Here is a 12,926-nt window from a genome sequence, read left to right as displayed (position 1 = left end):
ATTTATTTATCTTTAGAGGGGAAGGGAAGGAGAGAGGGAGAGAAACATCGATGTGTGGTTGCCTCTCATGTGCCCCCTGCTGGGAACTGGCCTGCAAGCCAGGCATGTGCCCTGACTGGGAATCGAACCTTGATACTTTGGTTCACAGGCCCATGCTCAATCCACTCTGTTACCCTTTTTAATTTTATTTTTTTGCAGGGTGGGGGGATAATTATTGAGACCTTTGTAAGAAAAGAAATTACATTTAGATAATAGAAATGTTCTATCAAGATATTTAAAAATCCAACACCCCTTTATTTTCAAAAAAGAATCCCTCCATTTCACAGAGTAACAGTCGGGCCGAGAGAGGTCGGAGACTCGTGCGGAGCAGCGCAGGTCTCCCAGCCGGAGGCCTCGTTCCAACATAGGAAAGTTTGACGGCAATTATCCAACCAGACATTTTCTTTTGAGACACACAAGTGACCAACTGACATTGACTGAATATTGGATATTTTAGAGGGTTTAAAATCAACATGGTTCTCAGCCAATTAAATAATCCAAACTGATAAATATCAAAATTAAAAATATGTTCATCTTACTATATCCTGAGGCATTTATTTAGCCAACACTTATTTATTTATTTTAAAGTATGGAACTTTTAAAAAAGATTTTATTTATTTATTTTTAGACAGAGGGGGGTGGGAGGGAGAAAAAGACAGAGAGAAAGATCACTGTGTGGTTGCCTCTCGCACACCCCCAAACAGGGACCTGGCCCACAATCCAGGCATGTGTTGTGACTGGGAATCAAACCAGTGACCCTTTGGTTCCCAGGCTGGCACTCAGTCTACTGAGCCACACCAGCCAGGGTAAGCCAACAGTTATTGAATACTTACTGGGTATTCAATATCTGTCAATATCTCTACTGGGTGTGGAAAATGAAAGATGATTAGACATCTCCCTTGAAGTCGAGGAATTCACCAATTAATTACTGAAGAAAACACCTTATACTGCAATGAGATCAGTGATATAATAGAAAAAAATTATCTAGTGCAATGAAAACACAGAAGAGAAAGCCATGAAGGAAAAAATTTCCGTGAGTTTACAACTTAAGTTTGAACTTGAAGGATGAGGAGAATTTCCCCAGGTTTAGATGGGACGGGGCAATGGGAATGGAGTAGATATTTTGCAACGCCAGGCAAGATCCGTGCTCAGTAAGTACAGGTTGAGTGATTAACACATGAAAACATGAACCAACCACAGACAGTGGTGTGCTGGTAAACCAGTTCTCTGGAGAAAAACAAAAACCCCTGATGCATGGCAATTGTTGATTAATGGGTGAAATACACTCTCACCATGGCTGATCTCATACTACTGACATGACATCGCTGACCACAGAGTCAGGGGAGAAAGTGCACATTTCACACGTGCCAGCCAGTGTGAGCCGACTCCAGCCCACCACTGACTGTACAGCAATCTGTGTGTGTTTGCGGAATGAAGGGGCCTATAAAGGAATGAATAAACAAACTATACAATTCCAGGACGAGGACCCATACGGTCAAAGGCACAAAAACCTGAGAAGCCTTCACCTTGTCAATTAATAAGAAGTTCTGCAAGAGGTACCAGGAGGAGAGAATGACTGGGGAGTTTGGCTGAATCTAGACTGCCACGTTCTGGGGTCTGACTGTATTCAAATGTCATCAAAGCTTTTGAAGAGAAGCGGGTACCGTGACTAGATCTATGTTTTAGGTGTGCGTTTAGCCATAATTCCATAAAACATCTTTGCTTGTCTCAAAGTAGGAAAACAAATGTCAATGGTTAAATGCTTACAAAAATTTTAATATGCAGAACAGGTAAAGCCTCCCTTTTAATGAAATACAAGGGTAAGAAATCCTTCAAAGTTCATACTCTGTTGTTGGAAATTTTAAAAAAAAGATTTTTTATTTTATTTATTTTTAGAGAGGGGGAGAGGAGTGAGAGAGGCATTGATGTGAGAGGGAGACATGGATCGGTTGCTTCTCAGGGACTGAACCCACAACCCAGACACGGACCCTGTGCCCTGAGCAAGAATTAAACCCATGACCTTTCACTTTGCAGACGACACCCAGCGAACTGAGCCACACAAGTCAGGGCGAAATTATTTTTCATTTAATCAAAAATGATCCTTCACCTGGCTGGTGTAACTCAGTGGATTGAGCACGGGCCTGCAAACCAAAGGGTTGCCAGTTCAATTCCCAGTCAGGGCACATGCCTGGGTTGCAGGCCAGGTCCCCAGTTGGGGACACATGAGGGGCAACCAGACATTGATGTTTCTCTCCCTTTCTTCCCTCCCCCTCTGTCTAAAAGATAAATAAAATCTTTAAAAAAATTTTTAAAAATGGTCCTAATGAAGCTAGGAGTCAACTGACAGAAGCAAAACGAGTTCAAAGCACAGTATGCGTGTACACTCTAATGTAATAAAGGAGAAAGGTGAATTATATGGCGCCTGACTAGCTAAGTCACACAGGGTACAAAGCAATTATTTGAAAGGCCACCATCACACCCAGCCTTCTTCTGCACTACAAACTCTTTATGCACAGAAATCTGGGCTTGTCCATGTACACGTACATTACCCAAATTGATGTCCTTACTTTCTGAAACCAGCAGGTACTTCTCAAAACCAGAAACCTTACCTACACATAAATCTTACCTGGAAATATTGTCAGGAGAGCAAGCAGAGATGCTGGTCTCCATGCTATCAGAGCTGTCTAGGCTCAGAGTATCGAAGGCCTGGTCCTTGTAGCCGTGATCTGGGTAGTGGAAACTGTTCAAGTAGACATTTGATTCCGACGCTGTGCGGTTGTAAAATTCGGAAGATTTCTGCCTTTGTCCTTCACTCATCTGTTGGTGATTATACCCTAAGGAAAGAGCCATAAATAAGTTACTCTGCCTCATTTTTCAGTGTTAGATCTTATAAGACTCAAACCAGCAACCCAAAACATCTGCCTATGAAACTTGGCCCTTGGTCTAGTTTGTTTTGAAGCCAAGAAGATCAAAGAAACAGCATCATGCTCGGTGCAAGCAAGAATTTCAAAGTGCTCTCGCGAGTGATCTTCTTTTGCCAGCAGATCAGTTGACACTTTCCTGTACCAGGCCCACAGCTCTGCACAATGCGGAGCGACGCGCCAGCACACACAGAGACAGAGGAAAACCAAAACAGAAACTCAAGTGCAGGCCCTAGTTCCTCCCCAAATCGCTGGGTTCAAGTCCAGGCAAAAGGCCTCCTAGGTCAGGCCAGAAGGAGCAAGGGGATCACCTCGGGGTAGGGATTTGAGGAACTTGTCACTCACTCATCATCACTAACACTTGTGATCTGGGTAAGAGCCAAACTGCACATTTTTCTCATCCTTTTTTTTCAATTTCCTTATCTGCCAAAAAACTTACTTAAAACATTCAGAGGCAATAATTCTTTCAATGACTGTACTCCTAATTACTGTATACACAGTAAGTCCTAACATCATCGGCAGGTTCTTGGAACTGTGGTGAAATGAGCATAAGAAAACCAGTTTTTACCAAAGGCTAACTGACGTAAACAAGTTACGTTTCTACGGCATCTCACCAATGTTATAACCACAAGACATTACCCGAGGACCTGCTTATACAGATGTCTTCTTTTTCCACTTAACTGTCAGCCCTTTGCTAGTTGATGATATCAACTGCATGACACTGTAGGAACTGTTAAAATACAATGGCAGCAAAAGTGCCATTACTAAGGGGTGTTTTTCTTACCCTGGTACTCGGTCCGCTGCACATTAGGTCATTGGTTATTGCTATGGCTTTCTCTCAGGTAGCTGATTTTGGGCATTGTGAGTCAAGCTATTTTTTTCCTTTCAGTTCCCTGTATTTCATACACTCAGGAAGCAGGGAACATACTGATAAACAAATTCTTCACTTCATTTAAAAGATTTGTGCTAGCCAGGACTGTAGTTTGCATCATCTCTTTCTCCCTGAGTAAACTGACTGTCTAACTAAAAGTTTACAATTGGGCCATTTGAATTTTGCTTCTTTTCTTGTGCTCTCTGCCCATCTTTCAGTGAGGCTTTTAATTGGCCATGAAATGACCAAAACGCAGGCAAGAGGGTGAGAGAAGGTGAGTGATTCCAGACAGTTTCCTGTGCTGTGGGTTAAACATTTCTGATCAAAACCAGAAGCCACATCCATGATGCAAAGCATCATACCACCAAAGTTACTGTGAAGTGATTCTAGTTCTATGAGGAGTTTTCATGCATTAGTATCTGAAGCAGTTTTAGCTAAGTGAAAATATGTGAGTTCAGATTAAGACATCTTTTGGGAAAGTAAGTTTCCTTAATACAAAGTGTAATTATAAATACCAACACAGACACATGCACATATGTAAAAGCTACATATCACTTAGCTGAGGGAAGATGCACTCCAGGAGACATTAAGCAGATTATCATTAATTGCAGTGATCAATGCATAAAGCATAAAATGAAGCCAGTATGGACATACGCATGGATCGTGTGCTTTTATTAGGAAAAACAAAGGCAAACTAATTCACTACTCAATTATTTACCTTTGATATTTGAACTTTTTGAATTACTGACTGCTCCTTTGAAATTGTTTCCAATTATTCATAATGAAAAGGAGGGGGACAAAAAAACCCACCAGAAATGATTCAAAAAGATCATAAATGTTATCTTGCCTTACACTTTCAAAACAGGTTTATTAGCAAAGAAAACTTCCACATTGTCACCAACTGCATGGATGACGTTTCTTTGTGTTCGTATAAAAACTAAATCCCGAAAAGACAACCATGTCATGTAAAACATACAAGGGTCATCCGCTTGGCAGTGACATGGGCCCTGCCACTACCTCCCCTTCATCTGCAGTTTTCCGTAATGGGCAAAAGTCACCCCCTCCAAGGCAACTAATGCTTCCTTAGAAAAGCAGGGAAGAAGGTAAGTCTATTTCTCCTTAAAACAATGCACGCCCTGCTCCTCGGATCTTCCAGGATTTCCTCCCCCTCACCTCTAAGTATCACAGAATAAGAAAATGAACTTACCACCTCAGGTGAGCAGACAGTACATTAAAATGACTCAGAATGCTGAGATGCGGGCACGAGGAAGAGCAGTGTGACGGTGTGCGGGACTAAGGAGTGTGCGCATAGATTCCCCACAGCCCCTCACTACTCCTTGCGGTTTGGCTCTACGTCTCAGAGACCCTTCCATCATTCCGGTGGTAAAATAAGCCTTAGTTTTTACGGCAGCTTAAATGAACAAGCCTGCTGCTAATAAGCAAACATTTCACAATGCAGGGTTTTTATTTCCTGTGGATCCAAAGTGATATGGAAATGTTCTACCTTACGGAGCTTCGCATTTCTCCCACTGGCAACCCTTTACTGAGTACAATGAACTCAACTGTCACCTGGCTTAACCTCCTCCCTCCTGAACAATTTTCCCCCCCAAACAAGTTGCCCCTTCAGTTACAAATAAGGGCATGGGGCTCTCCTCTGGAATTGTACAAGTGGGATTCCAAAGGGCTGGTTTGGGGATTCAGCCCCTGGCCTGGCCATTCAAAAGTCTAGGTACTTTCGATGGAGGACACACCATAGGTGAGCAGGAGAAGGAAGGTACCTGGTAGGAGGCCCCAGGAGAAGCTCTGGAGCAGTGAAGTAGCACAGAACAGGTGTGCTTTATCAAGGCACACCTGTGCTGTTCATCACAGAATCCCCATTTATTTAGCATATGGATGTCATGAAATGAAGAGTCGCTTGATGAATTCATTTCCCATCTACAAACGGCAAACGAATTGGTGGCTAAATAAGAAAGTGGAATGCATTTACTGTTGGGGGGGGACAAAATCAGTGGATTGGGAAATATGATATTTTCCCAGCCTCTGAGACTGCTTGTGTTGCTTTTAAGTTATGCAGCAAGAATAACATTCAGCTGTGGACAGCAACTGAAAAGCACAATAAAAAGGGTCTTGTACATGCTTCAGATCCTCCCTATCCAGACAGAAACAACTAATTGAAAGGGTATCTTACAAGGTTTACACAGGGAGACCTGATAATATCTGAGGCTAGTTCCTAAGCATAACACATGCAAGGAACCCAAACAAACCAAGTCTCTTCGCTGCCCAAGAAGAGCTAGTATTTTGCATGTACCAGGTCCACTTACTGCTACTCTCTTCAATGCCAGTCTCTGTGACTTCTGTCTAATGGGACCTGAGAAGTGCTGTGTGAGGTGACCATTGTGAGATATGCATCTTCCGAATGTGTGGAATACACTTTCAACTACTATCTAGACCTTAGTATAGAAAATGAAATGACTTAAAAGTATAAGCTGGGCTTAAGAGGATAAAATCAGTCAGTATTTCTTGCATTTCAACCTTTCATCGCTCACCTGCTGGGAAATTCATTCTTCCTAACCGTGTTCCACAGCCGGAAGGTGAAGGACAGGACAAGTCAGAAGTGAAGAGAATCACAGGAAAAGGGAAGAAGAGACAAGATCAAAAAGGATGATTGGGGGGACGGGAAAAATATACACTCCCAACATGCAGTCATTGGCGGTGTTAGTAACGATAGATACCAGGTTGACAAGGCAAGATGTGCACATTTTTAGATTAAATCTGAGTTTATAGAGAAGAATTCAAGAAGTTAAAAAAATGAGCTTATGATACATGCACACAGTCAAAAAAGATTTGTTAAGGGGAAAAAGTCTTTTGCACACACCGGTCAACCAGAAAACAGGGAGAAGAAAAACAAGATTATATCTATAAAACAGTTCTTCTTTTTCATGCAGACAGTAACACACTGTTTTTAAGAGCTAAGGTTTATAAAATACCATTCAATTATTTGAAGCAGCTTCCATCAAATTTCATAACTGTCCTCTAACAGCCTACATTTCTACCAGCTAGCCACGGTAATAACATCTTATTTATTCAGGCCAGCCATTTCAACTGTTCTTCACGCTCCATCCAGTCTGTCATATATATAGTCTTAAATGGCATGATTAAGTAGGAACCTTTTAAGTCCTCCCATCCTCCCAGGTAGCCTGCTTTATTGTACCTGGCCTTTTATAAAGGAGTAACTTCCTGTTTTACACTTAGCCTATCTACACCACAAGGCCCACTCTTTTCTTTAGGTAGATTCCGAGTATTCATGTTTCCTGCACGGTCTGACCTCATCACAAAAAAGCAAAACAAAGAGGGTCGTGCAGCTGCCTGTGAGTGAACAGCAGCTGCACCCAGTGAACGTGCAACATTGTTTCTCTATTGTGTAAAAGGAATATAATCCTTACACTAAAAGTCTGCCAATTGTACAGCTTTAAAGCTGACCATTTCTTAAAGATGACTTAACAATGACCTTTCACTACGCGCTGGAAACAAAGACACCACACAAGGAGGTTGTCATACCTTTCTTGGACTTTCCTGCATTAAACGGAAGACAAAAGGACAAAGATTTCATTCATTCTAAAGCTTACAAAGCAATAGTTCAAAGTTGTACAAAAGCCAATAACCATTACAACTTTAAGAGCTCAGTTCCTGGGCTCTCTGTTTTCAACTCCGCTTTCTGGGATCGTCTGCGTGATTCACATTGTCGATTCCATTCAAGCAATGCCGACTGAAGGAAAGCTTATACTTACTTACACCATGGTCCTTGACGTGTCCATTATGAATAAGCAGCAAAAAAATAGTTCATTTAAGTTAATTGTGTACGTCAACAAAAATGGTATGACTATTAAATTTGAGTTCATGAAAACGTATATGCTAGATCCAATTTCTTTTGAAACCATGGAATTTTACTTGTGCTTGCTGTTTTAATGAAGGCAACAAGTGAAACACTTCTAAATGAATTATGATTCAACCCTCCGGGTCATGGTGGGCCACCGGTATGGGCCAGTTACACAGTCTGCTGTGGCCCCAAGAACTGCAGCCCAACCCCTCCCCCTCTGGGTGGGGGGGCCAAGGGAGGCAGGCTGGCCTCACGAGACACATCGCATCCAGTTGGATCCACATACACACGGTAGTTCTCTCCTCCCTCAGAAGCCGTCTCTCCAGCACCACAAACACTGTTTAAGGAACACCACTTTAGAGCTACAGAAGGAAAGGGCTGGAGCTGCGGCCTTGCAGGCACACAGAAGGCCTACCGGGGGAGACCCAGGGCAAAATGATCAAAGACAACAGATGTCACAGAGGGCGCATCCCTAATGTGATCTTAGAGGACCAGTTCAGTTTCCCCGGGGGGATGTAGCATGTGAATTCCCATTGTTTGAGGGGAAAACAGATTAAACTGTAAAACTACAGATCAAACATCTGTTCCGTTTTACCATATTCTCACAAGAGTCATCTTACACAATGATATTAACAGCTCTTGATTTTTACAAATCTACCCAGTTAGTATAAAGGTCTAGTTTTTCTTACTATTTTAAGAAAGTATTTTGAACACAAAGTATGGTACTGGGGCCAGTCCATGCTTTGATGTCTTCAGCCAGTGGGAAAAACACATTTAAAAAGAAGTCTATAACTACTGCAGAAAAATGCTTCAATTAAAAAATAGACTTGACCCACAAATGAACAGTGATAAATGAGAGCCAAAATGAGAGCCATTTATGTTTATTATTTATAAGTCATATGATCTGTTTTAGCTCATTAATAAATTATGGTAAAGAAAATAAAAGAGAAGTTCAATCAAATGTATTTAAATGTTAACATAAACATACCACACATTACAAACCTCTCTTATGACTACTATAGCCTCTGTTAACTCTTTTTTGCCTATATTAACTCTTAAAACACTTCTAGTGAATACTAAAAACCTCATTGAAGTTTTATATATATATATATATAGAGAGAGAGGGGGGTTATATACATAAATATACATATTACATATACATACATATATATAAACATGAGAATTTATATATGTATTTTAGGGTTTTTTTTCTGGTAGAAAAATCAGTGATTATCCTGATACCATTGGCAGAAAGGCTGACCAGTCAGAACTGAATGGCAGCCTTCTTGGAGGGAAGGCTTTCAATCCCACTAGCACATGAATACATCTGAGGGCCGAATGCCCATCACTCTGTCAGCCTCCATCACTGCATTTGCCGCATTGCATTAAAATGACCTGTTACGTGTCTTTCTCCCTCACTAGACTATGAGCATTTCAAGGGAAAGGGTCATGTCATTCATGTGCATTCCTGGTCTCTAGCACCATACCTGTTCAAAAGCGAGGGCCAATACAAGCTGTTGACCTAAACAACATGTTAACACAATAAATCTATATTTTCAACAAGAATCTCACAGTGGGAACTGCATTGCAGTACTTTCTTCTCGTCCCACAAAGACTATTTGAGAACCTCATTACAAACGCGTGCAATGTACTTTTACAAAGAAACGAAATATGCTGAGAATCAAAATCTACCTGAAACACAACAACCACAGAGAATAAAGGTTCAAACTACATTAAAAGTCCCAAGAGATTTCTGTCCTGGGCCACTAGTGCTCTATTTACTGTGTCAGCTCAATGAATCTGTAGCACATGGGTCAACACAGTGACTCAGCCACCAACCAGGTGAGTGACTTAGGATCTCAACGGTCATTCTTTTCTTTTTTTCTATAAAATGGAGAAGTTAGTAATTCTCTAGAGGCCTTTCTGGTTTGAGAATACTATTAAATTTATGCATACCAGTCATAGGCATATATAGGAAAAGTTACCTTTGTACCACTTGAACAATATATGTCTATATATAGGGTAGGGGCAACAATAGGTTTATAGTTGTTCATATGGGAAATAATAATTACTAAATAATAATACAAGGATAAACTCTGTGTTTTGCATGCTCACAACCACAAACTTATGTTTGTCCCATCCAGTACACCCCTCTCACAAAGGGGACAGGTTAAGAGTAAAATTGAGGACTTTCCTTGATGCCCTTTCCAATGAGCCTCAACCTTGTCCTCCTTTCCTCTGCCTCTGAAAAATTCTAGTGCTTAACAAAAGACATCACATTTGCTTTTAAAGCTACATACCTCTCAGCATCCTCCGAGACTCAGAGTCTTTGGTCATGGTCGCCAGCGAGTGAGGGAGCACACTGCCACAGCTGTTGCTCTGTCCCAGGGGCAAGTGAGCCTGTGAGAATGGGGGGCGGGGCAGAAACACTTGAAGCAACCTGCAGCTCAAGTGGTCCTTCAGGACATAACAGCCCTGATTCCACAGCTCCTATCTGAGTGCAGAGGGAAGGGGAGGGAGGTCTTCCATCCCATTACGGATGCTCCACGGTAAAAGACAGTCGCTGTTCCTCCCAAGGAGCTCCATGGAAGTCTCCACATCACAGAGATTCTGCCAGCAGCAGCAATTCCAAAAGATGAAGAAAAGACCTGTTCTCCAAAACCCCCTTAGAAAACAACTCAAAGCTCTTCATGCATAAGGAGCAGAGGGCAGATGCAGGGCAGGAATACATGCACAGCATGCACTGGAACACAGAGGACCTACCCTGTACCAAGGGCACCAATTCCCATCCGTCCCCAGCTATCTAGTAGCCTGAATGCTGGAGAAGACTATGAACTCCCCTAGCGGTTTTGGCATTCTCTTTAATAGCAAAATCCTTTATGTAAAATATACTTGGAACACCAATTTAGAAAATAGATAAAAATGTTACTCTGATAAAGGTCAAAGGAAGGGCCCCACAGCCTGTCCCCCTCAGAACCTCCTTCTCACTTGCCTTCCTCCTCTTCCTGCAATGACCCCTCTGGCATGTCAGCAGAACATGAATGAGGTTTTAGGCGTCAGACCCCATGGGTTCATATTCCAGCTTCGTGGCTGACCAGCTGAGGGCACTTGGCTAGTCACTTAGCTTCTTTATACCTCAGTTTATCCATATGTACAGTGGGGATTACAATTAGTACTGAATAGTGTTGCTGGTTTTTAAAATGAGACAATCCACATAAAGCGCTTAGCCCAATGTCGGGTTCAGAAATGGTGCTATTACTCCTGTCAGCTAGAGCTTATATCTTCCAATTTCCAGACCTGGGACACAGCCATGGGAGTGTGCCACATGAATGCCACCTGCCCCTTGTGTGGTGATTACCCTGGACCAGGTTCTTGGTCGCAGAGTGTACAATTCCAAATGTCTTCTGAATAAGAAAGAAAATGCAATTTAGTCATAATGTCTGCCCAACAAGCAAACTCACTGGTTTATTATTTAGCATTTTCTTTAAAGACCTTTGCACATCAATGAACACAATGACGAGAAGACTCCCTGAATGTGGAGCCTGTGGTTGTCCCCGTGGCCTACCTTTGGGGCGGTGCTTCTCCCCAGAGTAGCATTGCTGAAATGTGGGGATATGGAAGGTGTGGTTTTCTTTCGAGGCAAAGTGTCACTCAGATAGAGGCCTTCTTTGTGCTGTTTTTTCCTCTCTTCCAGACTTCTAAAGTGCTTTAAACGCAAATGTAAAGCAGAATAGCAAAACTTGACTAATTGAAACAGGTCACAGAAGAAATTAAGAAGTATGCATTCACAAAGAAGTTTGGGAACTTCAACAGATTTTTTCCTTTAAATTCAGCTTATGCTTGTGTTCACTAAGAGACTTGGGCTAGCTCGCAGTTGGTAAGATACATAGGCACTGGGAGAATTTATTACTGAACCTAGAAACAAAAGAAAATAATCTACCTTTCACCCTCGTAATGAGTGCCTGCTGCCTTGGGGGCCTCAGGACAACTTACAAATTATTATGATGGTCGCCATGTGGATGGCGGAACAGCCAGTGGACAAATCAAGTAAGCAGTGTCTCCCCTTGTCTGGTCTGGACAGTGCTGTGTGGTGGCACAGATCCCAGTGTGAGGAGGACAAGAAAAGGGAGGAGGGAGAAGGTGAAGAGAAAGAGCGAGTAAACAGGGGAGTTGTTTCAAAGTCGGAAGAATATTTCAGGCACATAAACACACTCCAAATGGACATAACGTTTGCACATAAGGCATTCTTCCAGGCTCCTCTTTTATTTTAAAAAGATCTTGGCCAAGAAGCCCCCATAGTCATTCTGAACATTAAAAAGTCCTCCTGTTGACTATTTCTTTTTTTTTTTCAGATTCCCAAGGCAATTTTTTTGCTAACTTAAAATTTATCCAAATGTTTCTTGGCCTCTCAAAAGAAAAAATGCCTTCAATAGTAAAGTTATTTCCTAACTCAAGTTTCTTTAAAGTTTGGTTATTTTCATACTAAGCTAGGGCTTTTGAAATATGTAAAAATTAATGCAAATTTGAGTGACCAACGTTTTTATTATCCTCCACACATGCCAATCATGAAAAATATCTGCATTTTAACTTTCGCTTTATCAACTTTATTAGCTAATATTTATTAACCTAAAAGTAGTGGGTACATATAGTCCTTTAACAAAAGGTAAGAGTCGTAAAGGCACCTTCAAGAAGTGTAAGGGCTGGGCACAGCACAGCAAGAGCTGTCTACCTTGGGAACTACTGTCTCCGACTCCTTCAGGTCTTCCGGAGCCAAATTCACATAGGAATTAAATTATGATTGAAAGGAGGCTCAAAACAGATTTTTTGAATACCCAAGCATGAATATGCACTAACTGTATTAAAAGGAAGACAACACCGAGAATAATAAACCATTTTTTAAACATCTGGTCAGTATAAACTGCTGTTCTAGGGATCGAAAGCATGACTTCCGGGGTGACCATGGACAAGCTACCTGCACTGAGCCTCAGTTCCCTAAATGGCAACGTGGAGTGAAGTTCACTTCACAGGATTGTCAGAAGACATGAGATTTTATCTGTAAAACATTTAGCAAATTTTGACACATGGCAAGGGAATGATGTCTATTATCATGATTTAAATAATGTGTGAAAAATTTGTGTTGACACAAATTTTTATACCATGGATTTTATGGCAGTAATTATTACTATCTTGAAAACTATCTGAGATAAGTTGCAGTATT

The 12,926-nt window shown here is 41.5% G+C and overlaps 1 protein-coding gene across 15 annotated transcripts in view; it reads right to left on the bottom strand.

Annotated features, from left to right (window-relative positions):
* The window catches only part of PHLDB2 (pleckstrin homology like domain family B member 2), a 235,000-nt gene that overhangs the window by 24,920 nt on the left and 197,154 nt on the right, over nt 1–12,926 (bottom strand). For 10 of the 15 annotated variants that reach the window (XM_053663054.1, XM_053663056.1, XM_053663057.1 and 7 more), the window contains 5 exons: nt 11,274–11,414; nt 10,009–10,108; nt 7,390–7,404; nt 6,378–6,398; nt 2,666–2,873 (listed from right to left, as the gene is read on the bottom strand). In XM_053663054.1, the coding sequence (XP_053519029.1) occupies nt 2,666–2,873; nt 6,378–6,398; nt 7,390–7,404; nt 10,009–10,108; nt 11,274–11,414 (485 nt within the window). The remainder of the gene's footprint in view (nt 1–2,665; nt 2,874–6,377; nt 6,399–7,389; nt 7,405–10,008; nt 10,109–11,273; nt 11,415–12,926) is intronic. The other 5 variants (XM_037144305.2, XM_037144309.2, XM_037144311.2 and 2 more) reach the window with 3 other exon arrangements.

The sequence above is a fragment of the Artibeus jamaicensis genome, unplaced genomic scaffold (genome assembly GCF_021234435.1).
Source record: "Artibeus jamaicensis isolate MK-2021 breed Jamaican fruit bat unplaced genomic scaffold, CSHL_Jam_final contig_3126, whole genome shotgun sequence".
NCBI classification, from domain to species: Eukaryota; Metazoa; Chordata; class Mammalia; order Chiroptera; family Phyllostomidae; genus Artibeus; species Artibeus jamaicensis.
Note: the sequence above shows the minus strand (reverse complement) of the source record. Positions and strands in the feature narration are given on the sequence as shown.